The sequence below is a fragment of the Anarrhichthys ocellatus genome, unplaced genomic scaffold (assembly GCF_004355925.1).
Source record: "Anarrhichthys ocellatus isolate YVR2014 unplaced genomic scaffold, GSC_Weel_1.0 scaffold1, whole genome shotgun sequence".
Lineage (NCBI taxonomy): Eukaryota > Metazoa > Chordata > Actinopteri > Perciformes > Anarhichadidae > Anarrhichthys > Anarrhichthys ocellatus.
In genome coordinates this window covers 17,894,658-17,909,903 of record NW_022280031.1, presented here as the reverse complement: position 1 = coordinate 17,909,903, position 15,246 = coordinate 17,894,658, and the positions used below count along the sequence as shown (strand labels likewise).

General features: G+C 40.7%; 1 protein-coding gene across 1 annotated transcript in view; it reads left to right on the top strand.

Annotated features, from left to right (window-relative positions):
* The first annotated feature begins 4,447 nt into the window (after positions 1-4,447).
* Positions 4,448-15,246, top strand: part of ywhaba (tyrosine 3-monooxygenase/tryptophan 5-monooxygenase activation protein, beta polypeptide a) — a 13,765-nt gene continuing 2,966 nt past the window's right edge. The window contains exons 1-6 of the mRNA XM_031845042.1: positions 4,448-4,555; positions 9,189-9,350; positions 10,250-10,390; positions 12,889-13,012; positions 13,704-13,867; positions 14,650-14,745. Coding sequence (XP_031700902.1) covers positions 9,198-9,350; positions 10,250-10,390; positions 12,889-13,012; positions 13,704-13,867; positions 14,650-14,745 — 678 coding nt within the window. The 5' untranslated portion in view covers positions 4,448-4,555; positions 9,189-9,197. The remainder of the gene's footprint in view (positions 4,556-9,188; positions 9,351-10,249; positions 10,391-12,888; positions 13,013-13,703; positions 13,868-14,649; positions 14,746-15,246) is intronic.

Below are 15,246 nucleotides of genomic sequence, written 5' to 3'. Positions count from 1 at the left end.
TCAGTTTAGGCAACAAAACTACTCAGTTAGGTTCAGGAAACCAAAAAAATAAGTTACATTTAGGAAAAGATCATAGTTTGGGTGAAAATAACCACGGGAGTGCCGTTGCTGAAGTTCGTAAGGTAAATGACAAAAACATCAACGTTGACTTCTCGTTTCACAGGGAACAAAAGATCGCTGTTTGTTGGACACATCACCACATGTGTGTGCTTCAGCAGTCTTTATAGTTCCTCGTTCATGATTACATGGATAACCTACGGAAAAAAATATTTGTGGAATATCTACGAATTACGGCACATTGTTTTTCATAATTTTTGCTATGAATGCTGGATGAGTCCAGCCTGCATGATTAGCTTTAATGCACCATCTTCTTTTATTTTACCTTCCTCTGTTGGAGGGTCAAACAAACACAGGACTCTCACCCAGGAGACCGTTGTTCGTGTAGTTTTGTTACGTAGCATCCGTGCTTATTTCAACCCAAACCTGATCTTTTCCTAATCTAACAATGTACTTTTGATGCGTAAGTACACCTAAGAACTGAGTAAACTTACGTCGGAAGTTTAATTTGAAAAGAGACAGTGAACGTAGACTCTACATTTCCCGTGAACACAAAAGTTTTGTTTTTTTTAAACTACACATGTAATGTACGGAAACTGACAAACCTAGAAAGAGGGGGAACCTAGAATGTCACAGTTTGAAGCTCAGGGCCACTGACCAAGCTGCAGTATTTGAGGAGGAGGAAGCATTTGAAGGAATGAGGAGTCAGCTGTTTTTTCTTCTCTCTAACACACACATACACTGAACACACACACACACACTTACATGGTGAAACACAGGCCTCTCATCTCTTCATCTCCCCGTGTCAGAGTGACTGATGGTGCGGACAAAAGAACGGGATGAGGAACTGAACCTGCTCTCTCCTGGGATGCTGCCCACATGCATTCAATCTGCAGCACAGAGGCTATTGACTAACACGTTCACGCTCACACACCTGTCTACTGACGCAAAACCTTAAGTATCTGGACACTTTAAAAAAAAACTCGATGCAACGCAGTGGCACGCTGGACCTCATTTGTTTAAATTCACAAACATTCGGATTCCAGAAGAAGATACATCTTGGGATCTTTTTTTTACCATTTTTGAATGTTTTGATGTTATATTTGTGCAACACAGTGAAACTAGCAGCAGACTTCACTGCCACCTAGTGGCTGCTACACTGAAATACAGCACAATGCAGCTCTGATGACTTCAAGACTTGTGAGCGTAAATACAAGTACATGACAATTGTTCATCTCACATCATTATTGTTACTTGCTTCTATTTTGTTCTTCTAATTTTCTTCATGTCGTTCTCTGACCCAATGATGTTCAGGAGTAAAGGCAGACGACTTTCCCAGCATGCACTGGGCAAGAGGCCACAGCAAGAGCAGGTCACCAGAATGTACACTCACTTCAGTGTATACTTAATATTTCACTTATTAAAATATAAGAGTAATAATCTGTGACAAAGTAATGCAATGTCCACATTTTAAGCATATGAGCAGGGAGGAGAACAACATATTTTACTACCCGCCACCTTCTTAATGTACATATGGGATTAATAGAAGAGTAATATTATTACAACAGTGTACTCCAGCATTGATTTTGTTTTTACTGTGAAAAGTGCTGCAGAATATTCAATAAAACAAATGTGCAAACTTTCAGGAAAACTGTTCTGCTGTGCGTCAAAAACATGAAGTTACTACTTCACACTAATGGTGTTCGATAACAATATTACACAATATTTATGTATACTTTTAAGGACTGCAAGTCTTTTAATCATTTTGTCATTATTTTGTATGTAATTGTAGTCGTTTTGCAACTTTTTAAAGTCGTTTGGTTCTTTTTGATGTCTTTTTGTGTGTCTTTGTAGTCTTTTTGTGTTTTTTTGTAGTTCCTCTGGTTGTCTTTGTAGTTGTTTGGCATATTTGTGTAGTCATTTTGCATCTCTTAGTCGCTTTGCGTCTCTTTATGTCATTTTGGGTCTCTTTGTAGTCACTTTACATCTTTTTGTAGTAGTTTTGAATGGCTTTGTTGTTGTTCTACATGTCTTTGTAATTGCTTTGCTTGTCATTGTAGTCATTTTGAATCTCTTTGTAGTTGTGTTGCATCTCCTTGATGTCATTTTGGTTTTCTTAGTCCCGTTGTCTCTTTTTAATCATTTGATGTATTTGTTTGTCTTTTCGCGACTCTTTATCGTTGTTTTGGGTCTCCTTCTGGTCTCTTTGCATCTCTTTGTAGTCTTATTGCATGTCTTTTGTAGTCACTTTGCATGCCGTTGTAGACATTTTGAATCTTTAGTTGTCGTCCTCAGCAAACAGAGGCTCAGTGGGCCAGTTTAGTAATCCCTCCATGCACATCCAAACACAAATGTACAAATGTGAGTACAAACACTCACTGGCCTATACAGTGTTTACAGATCTATGCTCACACACACACACACACACACACTGAGCACAGCAAGAGCAAAAGGTTTTAAGCAATCAATCAGTTACAGTTACACTTCAACATTCTGCTTTCAATCAATAACCTCTGACGTCACTGGCTGATTTGATTTATTGATTGATTGACTGATTGTTAACCTCCTGGTTGCCTGCTGATGAAATAGCTGTTTAGCATTTATAACTTTCTGTGTTGATTAATTATCTAACTGACCAAATGATCACTGAGAGATTGTCTGATTAGTTTGATGAATACATGAACTTGTACTGGCTGCTCATGTAAAGGGGTTGATGGACTGATGGAGTGTTTAACTGGCCAACTTTATTCCACTTCTGTTCAGTTCCATTAGAAGTTACTGAACTGCAGAAGACAGAGGAACTAAAAAGATAAGAACCTCCTGTACGCACTACGTTCTAATGAAACAAATAAAACCTGTTTAAATGACTAGTTTCACTGAGAGAAATTATGCTACTTCATTTTTTTTGTGCCTAAAAGGATTGAGGAATTATGTCTGAAGCATTTTTATTCTCAACTCCTTCTGTTCAACCTACTTTTAATTATTATCTGATCTTTCTACAGACATCTGTCTTGGTGCAGACATTAACAGTTTCCAGACAATGAATCCCATAATGACTTGTCTCCTGAATTTATATCTGGCTGCGTCAGCAGGCGCACAATTTAAGCTCAAAGTGAAATACCCGGACAAATGTTGGACGGATTGCCATAAAATGGGTAAAAAGACAATGTTCGACAAAGAATTATTTGTTATAGGCTGTGTCCTTATTTACTATATAGCACACTATACAGTACACTATATAGTGCCCAGATAAAATGTCCCGCACAAAACTACAAGGGAAGTGTCTAAAACAACCCCAAAATGCATCGGCTCCATGCAAAAATGACAGTTATGTGACTCTGTTGTTGTCAGTGACGATGCAAAGATTTGACGATTCAAGGCATAGCTTGCTTTTGTTAGATATGGACAGCAAATGTTGCAGCCTTGGAAAGGTAATCAAATGATTACTCAAATGATTAGCCTGCTCTAAAGATGGGGGGGGATCTGAATAGGGAATCAATGTTTATGGGCCGGATGAAACATGCCTAAACGTGCCTCTTTATTACACCTGTTCACCATTTCTAACCAGCCAATCAGGTGGCAGCAACACAAGGCATTGTGGGCATTTAAACATGGCCGGTAGACATCAGGACAGAGAGCAGGACTCCGGTGGGACGAGAGGAGCTGGACTCTGTGTTTACATCACTGATGCTTGGAGCTCAAACATCAGTCAAATTTGATGGACAATGTTTTTCCTCATGTTTCATTTTTAATGTGAAGATGAAGATATTATTATTATTATTATAACAGTGCAGGCTGCTGTCTCATTGCACCACCAGGACGCAGCTCTACCGTATATCATCAAAGGACGCCAGTAAAAGGAAAACAAATCGCTGTCCAAGAGTAAAACTAAAAAGTTGTCTATGCTGTTATAATATATTTAATGCCTCCACTAAAATGGCCTGCATCGAACAATGAAAAATATATTATGATAATATACTTTTTAATTATTTAGCTTTTGTATCTGTTTAAATGTCTTTTTTAAATATGTTTTTATTATAAAATTCACAAATAAATCAGAGAAAAGTATGTGGAATATATATATATATTTTTTTTAATTACTGATTGTTAATGATGGGCTGCGTGTTTGAGGGTTTGACTAGAAAATAATAATAATAAAAAATTTAAAAACCCACACAACGCTGTGTCAGCTGACACGATGGTGAACTCGTGGAGACAGTTGCCACGGAGACCGGCGCACGTCATCCCGTAGCGGCTGGTTGCCATGGTCTTCTGTCTCTGACGTCAAAGCCCCTCGCAAGATGCTCAGGAAACCCCCTGGCTCGGTCGCCATGGATACTGGCAGGGGGAGGGGTGGGGTTTTAGAGGAAGCGGAAGTGTCAGAGCAAAGGCGGAAGTGGTACTGCCCTGAATACCCTGAGCAGCGAGCGGAGGACGGCTTGATAAACTCCCATCGTTTCAGAGAATAAAATCGGGATTTCCTTGTTCGCTTTAAAATGTGAGTTCACCTAAAATAATACTCGATTATTGTCTTGTATCACAGCGTGAGGACACACTTTCTTTTGGGGGGGGGGTGTAAAGGTAAAAAGCCCCAGCGGTTGGCCCCCCCATTCCTTTCCTATGCGGCGGAAGGTGCCTATTGTGGGTTTTGGGGCTGGGTTGCGAGGATTTTTAGGCCGAGACTTTGTGGCCCAAAAATAGCGATAAATAACCCTTAAAAAACACCTGTCGAAAGGTCCCGCGTGCTCTTTGTGTTGTATAACGTGCTTTTAGATCGTTGATTTTTTTTTTTGAAGGCCCGCGACCACGCGACCGTGTAGCGAGGGAGAAGCAAGCGGCAAGTTTGGCCATTTTGACAGCTTAGCCGTCGAGAAAGCAGCATTTCTTTTCTTTTTTTTAGCAGGCAATGCTAAAGTACAGCCAGTACATTGCATGGTGGATAATGCAAAGCTATAGTACTGAGCTACTGACAACACCCAGGACAACCCGACATATATCTCGGCCTCATTCTTCGCAGAAACAGCGTAATTTAATAACGTAATGTCTTTAGCTTAGCTCCGTTATGGCGTAGTGAAACGACATGGAAGCTAACACACCCTCCGTATTTCACCGGGAGTTTCCACTCAAAATACGATTTAAATTATTTTCCATATCACAGAACCGACAGCGGAGAAATGGGAACACATGCCGTGTTTTAATCATTCAGCTATTTCAGCTCGTAGCTCGGCACATTTAATGTTTCGCTGTTCCGATTTGAACTGGGTCAGCTCCCGTTATCTAGCTAGCTAAGCTAACAGGTTAGCTAAAAAGCCGACGGCCGTGCTGTATGACGTTCTGTTAGCATGCTAATGCTAGCGGTAATCTATCTCTCCATCTTAAAAATTCCGCAGGGGAATGCGACAAGGAGGGCGTAGTTTGATGGCAGGCCGACTATAACCGACACGACCGGAACCATCTCACGGTCTGGTGGGCTTGTTTCTAAACGTGCTTGGGCTGGAAAAAAACGTTCACTGTCTTATTTTATTTTTTTCGTACCGACTGTTGAAGATGGTGTACCCCATTTTTGTTTCTCTCTCTCGGTGCGCATACGCCTGTTAACCTTTAGTAGTCAGCTAGCTATAACGTAAGATGGTAACGGTTGTAACGTTGGTGGTGTTGGTACCGTGCCAGACGATGGTGGTGTGATGAAATGGCCATACTTTGATCAATTTTAACCGACATGAGGCGGTTGATTACGCTTCTCTTAACCGGTACTTGTTAATAACCGCAATGAGCGGCGTTTGAGCTAAATGCTAACTCCGATTAGCTTCGGAGGCATAACACGGTTGTCGAAATGACAGCACTGTGCGAATGCCACAGACAGCCTCTGAAGATTCACTTCCTTTTCATCGATGCTGAAAAAAAAGCTTTCACCATTTTCATTTTCACACTGGGCCCGCGTTCCTGTTTGTGCTTATTTAATTACCTGTCAACGTCATTTGTTCTTTATCAGCAAAACCTCAGTGATGAACTCAGTGACCGCAATAAAAACCATGTCAATAAAACTAAAAGAATTTAGACGATTAACCCTGAGAGATGAGACACCTGAAGAGGTCTTTTAATTAAAATAACATGTATAATGTTTGTTAAGAGGAGTGAAATCCATTAAATCGTAGCCACCCTTTTCATAATCATTCATTATAAAAGGCTTTTTTCATGAGTGGGTGATGTTTATCAGGGTGTAAAGTTTTAAGCATGCTGGAACCTTTTATAGTAAAAGTTAAACTCTGGTGGACTCGCCTGAAGTTTCCCAAGGTGTAATTGAAATTTGCTGCTGACAGATAAAATCTTTCACCTCTCTCAGGTACTGTCAGCGAACTGGTGAACTGTCAGCGTAGTTTATTTTCATTACTCACTAATCGCCTGATTATTGTCTTGATTTAATATTGCACTCTATAATATGTCAGAGCCGTAAATGGCCTACAATTTCCCAGAACCCATGTTGATGTAGCCCATGTTAAATATCCAGATATTATCATTTAAATCATGCAAATGATGAAGTGGGGGGTCTTTTTTTTTTTTTTGCGTGAAAAGTGACTTAAATGAGAAATCAGTTTTCAAAACGTTGCTGAATTTTCTGCCAATCATTTGACTGAATGACATGAAGAGGTTAGACACGGTAATTCTGAGTTTATTTTAAATGTTTGTTAGACATAAAGTAAACTCCGCCTTTCCCATAATTATTATAATTTTTCGGGTATTTCAATTCAAAATCAAATGGCGTCTTGACTATTGATTTACATTATGATCATGACGTGGCTGTTTCTTTTCTTCTTAAAACTGATGTAATATGATAAAACCCCTCTCACTTTCAGATCAATGAAACTAAACAGTGTAGTTTAGCTGTTGACAATGAAAATCTGAGGGATTTCTTCCTAATCAGTGTCCTGGAAATGGGTATCTGAATGTATAATGATGCTGTACTCTAATGCTATAACGCATTTTGTTTTTAGGTGAAAGAATTGAACCGCACTCAATATCCACAAATAATTGATTTCTTGAATCGGCACTGGAACTGTGCCACTGGTGCGCTGAGAGACCAATAATTACCCTGCAGACCACAGGAAGTGTAGGAAAGAGGCCGCAGGATCTAACTTTGTGAATAACCAAAAGATTTTAGTTTTGTTTGTCCACATCCATCTTTTCAGTCGGGTGCAAGGGCTGCAGTCCTGCTGTCATAAATGTCGATACTTTTCTAATCCAGCAATTAAAATAGCAGATGAATGAAGTTGCTTCATTGTATTGATCCCAAATTCATACAAAAACTTGTTAAGCGGTCCTGCTCATTGGTTGATCACAACATTGCCTTTGTTGCTACAACCAGAGATATCAAAGGGATACTATAGTATTGCAAAATCTTTGATGGTTGACATAATGTAGAGTAATGTTAAATATTAAGTGATTTTAGGTTGATTGATTTATTGCTAATTATCAGTTGCTCACAAGCAAAAACAATTAAATTGCCTGAGTAATATTTTAACCAATTGAAGAGAAGAAAAAACACTTATCTGACGCCATGAATTAAATGTATTATAACATCAGAGCCACAGTTGAACCAGCTCTATTGAATGTCATGGTGAGAACACGGCTGCCATCTGGTGGTGGTGAGCTAGACTTCATGATGTGCTTTGTATTTGCATGATATAACCAGTTTGATCAATTTATCATTATGAGATCTTTTTTTTTAAAACATTATACACTAAATAACGTTTGGAGTGCAGAAGATCATATATGAAAAATATTTTTAAAAGCCTCGTTTATACCGAGCATCTGCAAGAAGACCGTAAACGCTGAAACGAGTCGGAAGAAGGAACCGTGAAACTGAATGAAAAGTGGATCTTTGTGACAGTCGGGCTGAAGCCGGGCCCTGCACATCAGCCTGATGCCTGGCGGTGACATGTAAAGACGTGAATGCAATAAAAAACAGATATTTCCAAGAGAAAAAGATGCCGCAATGTTTTCTAGAGAACTGCTTTGAAGAGGTTGAATACAGTATTGTCTCTTGAATTTTAAATTTAGTATCGCCAAAGCAACCTCCGTTAACGTTAGCTCATAGCCCACCGGTTGCTAACCGCTAACGTTAATTATCTCGCTCTGCTGATTTCAACACAGATTTGTCGTTCACTATGTAGCATCATATGTAGGAAAGAAAAGAATAATACATCAAGCTTATAGATGACCTCTTTTGCCCTCCGTAGGGAAACCCCGTCCTCATTCCCTTCGACAGGGAGGTCAGAAGTCAGGTAAGCGCCAACAAGGTGGTGTTTGAATAAATGTCCCTCTGGTGGAAGAAGGCTGGTCGCTGCTCTGAACTGGAAATATATCCAACTTGTTGTCCTGCAGATGTGAGGGTACAGCTGTATTCTGGTGTTAATGTATTAACATATTTACCTACTTGTGTATCGGTTCATTCTTAAGCAGTTTTAAACGATGTGATGGGATGTACAGGTTAATCAACGCAGCCAGTTAAAGCCCACAGTGGAGAGTTGCTGGGTAGATGTGAGATGGTGGCTGTGGCCTACTTAGACCTACAGATTCTTCCTGCGAGTAGAAAAAGCCCTCGGGGACGTGATAACTGGGGGAGCTTTTATTGAAATGGTTTTTGACATTTAACGAGGCGCTGGAAGGTCTTTGCTTGGACATAGGGACGTCGGCTTTGGTTTAATTTTGCTTCCCATTAACGGGTAACTAACTGTTGAATGTTTAAAATGGTGTGAAATACAAAAAAATCTTTGCGCTCCAAAGTTTTGGCGCATTTCAAAGTGCTACATCTGCTTTTACCGTTTTTAAACTGTTGACATCCCTACTGGTATATTTTAATATCCTAATATTCACGTACAACATCTATATGGATGCTTGAGCTTCTAGCCCAACACTCCGGTTATTCCGCACTAGTGGTCTCCCTTTTCTCTTAATATATTCTCCATCTTTGGCATGCTCTACTTATATCGCGGCCTCTCTGGTCTTGTCTTTGTATCGTTCTCGTCTACTGTCGTCTCGCCTTTTTTTCGTTCCAGCTGGTAAATGGTAGATCCTAAGTCCAAACACTGACTCTGGTCTTTCCTTCCCCTCTTGTTCTTCTTCCCCTGCAGCCTAAAAAAATGGATAAGAACGACCTGGTGCAGAAAGCCAAGCTGGCCGAGCAGGCCGAGCGCTACGACGACATGGCGGCTGCCATGAAGGCCGTGACGGAGCAGGGCCTGGAGCTCAGCAACGAGGAGCGCAACCTGCTGTCTGTCGCCTACAAGAACGTGGTACGAATCCATCTGATGGCTCACACCTTCCTTTTATTTATTATTATTAATTCACACCAAATGTGTAGATGCTCACGATGCAACTGTGCAGTCGGCTAATGATTTGGTTCAATACAGAGCTCACGGTTCATGCGTTCTTAAATTGATTAATAAATGTTTCACAGGTATGTTTTCTCCATAGAACTGAACTGAAGATTAAAACTGTCCTCGTAATAATAAAGAATAAATGTATGGAGTTGAGATAAGAGACGAGATGATCTTTTATTAGTCCCGCAGCGGGCACGTTTGCAGGATTACAGCAGCAGAGTGGATAATGCACTCTGCTGCTTTAGTTATGTTTGATAACAGTGTAGCGTTACCAAGGACCGCCTACTAGGAATCATTAATGCAAATCTCCCGATCGTTTATATTTTAACTGAATATTGTCCACTAATAAAGATCACATCTATTTTTCATTTTTCTTTCGGAGAACTTCATGAGCTGCTCCACTTGTGCCTGTAAGGAAGCGTTGCATTGAGCATGTCACCAATAATAAACACCTTCTTACTGTGCATTTTAATAACTGTCAGCTGGGAGCATCTCCTGACTCATCAATGGTCGTAGTCTTTAGTATGTTCTGTTACAGGAGCCTTTTTTTGTTTTTCATGAAGATTTTATCGTCTATTTATAAAAGCACAAATTATATAAGAGCAGCCTCGGGTTTCTTTTCAGCACTGCTGCTCTATTTATCATCCAGGTTTGATTGAAAAATGTGTTGATGCAGTCGTTCCCAGTACGTTTTACCTGCCGAGTTGGGAGAATAGCGTACTATCATTCTATCGTACTAAATATGTATTATTTCAGCTCTTTATGCCGTCGCGTGTGAGATTTTAAAGTGATGTTGTTGACGGTGTCATCAGGTGGGGGCCCGCCGCTCATCCTGGCGCGTCATCTCCAGCATCGAGCAGAAGACGGAGGGAAACGAGAAGAAACAGCAGATGGCCCGAGAGTACCGTATGAAGATCGAGACTGAACTCCAAGAAATCTGCCAGGATGTGCTGGTACGGAGGGAGATCACACTGTTTTTTCTAATTCATGGTGAAAAGACAAAGTATACACAGACATAACCACTCTCACTCGTCAGGTATGACCCACTGTTGTGTATGTTGTGCGCTCTTGTCTGTGTTTTCTCCGTTCTTCTTCTGCTGTGGTCGGGACGTTTCCGGGCGTCGGGGAAAGAGCCAATAGTGACCACGTGGAGGGTGTGAACCTCAGCCAGTGAGGATGTTCAGGTTGTCTGATACCGCTGCTTTTGGCACAAGCATTATTACATCAACGGGCAAAAGGCCCACTTTAGTTCTGTCAGACAACGCGGCCGTATGTGACGAATGGGAGCTGGTTGTTGCATCGCTGTCTTTACGGGCTTCGTTGCTCTGCTGTGTGCACAGCGCTGCTATCGGTGTGTTTTTATTTTGGTTCTTTGGAACGTAACGGCAGTGAAACAATCAGAAACTAAGGTTTCATTTCTTTGTTCTCCCTCCCTCTCTTCTTGATGGACACACAAAGCCTAAAAATCTTCTTTATAACACAGTGCTGTTTTCGGTCCAAATGCCCAGTACCTCCATCTCTGGATTAGACGTTAGGGTTATTACATATTTATAAAAAAAGTGTGTGCGTGTGTGTGTGTGTGTGTGTGTATTTTTTAGTCTGTATGTTTTTCACCAGTGCAGTCCACCTTCACCACCGCCCCCTGAAACACTATTTGAATACTTGGATCTGAACAGAAATACAGGAGCAGAAGCAGGAAATAGTTTGTCTTCTCCTGGTAAAAAGGCTGTAAATTTAATCTCAGGAACCCAAAGAGAGATTTGTTTAAATGCACTTTTTTCATTGGTCACTCTTTCCTTAAAGTTGCAGTTCTTTGTAGGATTTGGTGACATCCAGTGGTGTGGTTGTAGATTCACTGCTTTTTTCCAAAACTGAGGGAAAGTATCTCCTGTGTCGTTGGTGAGTTTGGCTCTTTGATTCGATTGAAGCCTCTCTAACCACCCTCACACAGCCAGGTCCTTACAAGGTCAGATCAGACTCAAATCTTCTTCTTTTCCTGCGTCTGAGCAGACGTCTAATAATATCCTCTAAGCTCAGACTGGAAGCCTCTGCAGTGATGAGGCGCTGGAGGAATGAAGGGAGGAGACGCGGCGTCCTTACAGCAGCAGGATGCTCAGAAGGACCCAAATATGTTGGTCACCTTCATCTAGAAGATGTTACAAAGTGATGAGATATATAGATGTATAAATATATCTATATATCTATATATATAGATATATAAATATCTCTATATATCTATCTATATATAGATATATATATATCGATATCTCTATATATATATATATATATATATATATCGATATCTCTATATCTATATATATATATATATATCGATATCTCTATATATATATATCGATATCTCTATATATATATATATATATATATATATATATATATATATCGATATCTCGATATATATATATCGATATCTCTATATATATATCGATATCTCTATATATATATCGATATCTGTATATATATATCGATATCTATATATTTATCGAGATCTCTATATATATCGAGATCTCTATATATATCGAGATCTCTATATATATCGATATCTCTATATCGATATCTCTATATCGATATCTCTATATCGATATCGATATCTCTATATCGATATCTCTATATCGATATCGATATCTCTATATCGATATCGATATCTCTATATCGATATCGATATCTCTATATMKATATCGATATCTCTATATATATATATCGATATCTCTATATATATATATCGATATCTCTATATATATATATCGATATCTCTATATATATATCGATATCTCTATATCTGTCTATATCGATATCTATATCTATATCGATATCTCTATATCTCTATATCGATATCTATATCTCTATCTATCTATCTGTGTGTATGTGTATGTGTATGTATATGTGTATATGTATGAATGAATGAATGAATGAATGAATGAATGTCGCACGGCCTCTCGCCCGTTTGTTAGCGTAGCGACACGTCTGAGTCACAAAGCTCTCACACGAGCGTACCGGCAGCTTTAAAGGTGATTTACAGAAGACCGCCAGCCTCGGCGCCTTTTCCACCGGAGACTCTGTACATCAGCAGCTGCTCATGACTGGAGCACCGCAGGCAGGACACGTGTCGTCAGTCTGTGCCTTCCAATACCCGTACTACCTTACTGCTTAGTCTGTCCCCGATACATGGTATGCCTAATGCAGTGTAACATACCAGGAGCTTCTCCTGCATCTGGGCTCATTTTGCAGGATACAAGCCAGCATGCTTTTCTGGGCTGTTATGACCCACAAGCCTCTGCAAAGCGGATAAATAAGCAAGATATATATATATATATATATATATATATATATATATATATGTGGAAGTAGCACGGCACTATTGAGTGCGTGAAAGAGTTCATACTTTGTAATAGTGGTGTAACGAACCCCGTCCGGTGGTCTTTGTGCGTTTCAGAATCTGCTCGACAAATTCCTCATTGCCAATGCGTCTCAGGCGGAGAGCAAGGTGTTCTACCTCAAAATGAAAGGAGACTACTTCAGATACCTGTCGGAGGTGGCCTCTGGGGACTCAAAGAAGGGTGAGTGTGTTGTCATCACCCGGAGGTGGTCGCGGTGTTGATTCAGTGTTTTTCTATTGGACGGCTTGTGCAGAGCGATGCTTGTTGACTCAGGGCTGGGGCACCTGGGTAATTTTCTTTATTGCTCAAACAAAAGTCCGGTGCTGTTTGCGATGTAGCTCCGGGGTTAATGTTCCCTTTAATGAACAGAACTTGGTAAACATTTACAGTAAAGTGAACATTTTCCAGCTCCCTTTTTTAAGTTTATTTTACCAAAAGTCATCAGAAGATACTTCTATCCTCCAAAAAGTACCATAGAAAACAGAAGTTTTGTACAGATATTTATATTGTCTTCAGGATGAATTGTAGTAACTTTGGTGACTTTCCATCTCGCAGCATCATCAGCCTCAGCTGTACTTTGTATTTAATGCTGAATTGGCAAACGTTACCGCACTGATACAATAAATGAAGACGCTGAATGTGGTCAACACACTTCTTAGCTCATCAGCTGGTTTACATCACCAGTGTTGGTGTGTTAGCGTGCCGTTAGCATTTAGCTCGAGTGCAGCCTCACAGAGCTGCTTACGTGACTCTAGACTTTTAGCCTCGTTTGCTGCCACCAAGAGGACATTCACTGCAGGTTTATGTAACACGTGTCGTAATAATGTTCACGGGTCACAGTGTGACTGAGCGGTGTGTTTTTGTGTTAAAGACACGGTGGAGAACTCTCAGCAGGCCTACCAGAACGCCTTCGACATCAGCAAGAAGGACATGCAGCCGACACACCCCATCCGGCTGGGCCTGGCCCTCAACTTCTCAGTCTTCTTCTACGAAATCCTCAACTCGCCCGAGCAGGCCTGCACTCTGGCCAAGCAGGTGGGTGCACAACGCTTTGCGTTCGTTCACGTTAGGAGCGCTGTCTTTTTGGCAGCTTGGGGGCGACTTTTTAAAATTGCAACTCAAGAGCGAAAGCACCCAAAAGGGACAGTGTTTTTTATGTGTGACTTCTGCTGGATACCTGGAGCTTTATGGAGCTGGGTAGAGTTGAAGATGCCAGTACCCTGAAGATTACCCTTAAAGTGATATTGATACCAAAAGAGTACTTCATTTGATACCTTAAAAACCGCTTAAAAATGCTACATGTTACTTTCATAGACTGTCTATAAGAAGTGGACGTAGTCATCGTGATGTCGCTCATTGGTTTGTGGACTGATGTTTTGAAGCCTTGAGGTCGGCCTTGAGGTCGGCGCCATAAGTTACCATAACATAAGTTACCATATTTGGACTGTGGAGGAGTGACGTAGAGACGCCGTATATAACTCTGGTAGAGACCTGTCAATCACAGTAAGCCCCGCCCTAAAGCATACCCTGCTTTATTACAATGTTTACTGAGGTAATAAATCAAGAGAGAAGTAGTCATTTTCTCATAGACTTCTATACAACCAGAGGAGTCTCCCCCTGGTGGACATTAGATAGAATGCAGGTTTAAGACACTTCCTCATCGGCTTCACTCGGCAGAACCGGAGGTTGTTGCCTGGTAACTTTACATGTTGAGAACACGGAGCAAACAAACCGATGGAACTCATTAAACAAGACAAACCTAACCTTCATGTAAATGTGTTTTTAAGAATCACTGACTCTCTCTCTCCCCCACGCAGGCTTTCGACGAGGCGATCGCCGAGCTCGACACCTTGAACGAGGACTCGTACAAAGACAGCACGCTGATCATGCAGCTATTAAGGGACAACCTCACTGTGAGTAACCACTGCTGACGCTGATCAGAGAATATGAAGGATGTTTTGTATCGATACGTGTAAATATACAGCCACGGTTTCAGTCCGTTGGGTCTCTTCTGTGCAGATGTGCTAAATAATAATAATAGAAAAACATGAAGCGGTCCATAACAGGATAATAATAGTGAAGATGAGGTGTTACGAGAAAGTGGCCGCAACAAAACCATCAGACAGCAGCCGTTGGAGAGAAGAGTCTCTAGATACAGTGATGGTGATGTAACTCATGTGAGATACTGAACCAGTTCAACTCTTTGTTTTCTGTTGGACCGTGTGAAACCAGGCACACCTCTCATTCCAGTGTGTAGATTAAAACACAACTATATACAGTTTAATGTTATATAAACCACAACATGGTGAACTGGTGAAACAGGAGAGAAGTTGTGCATTTGTTGGGGACTATTTTCAGTGGCGGATTTGGTGCTCCGGTGCAGTGTTTCTCGAACTTTTACCGTGTAACCCCCC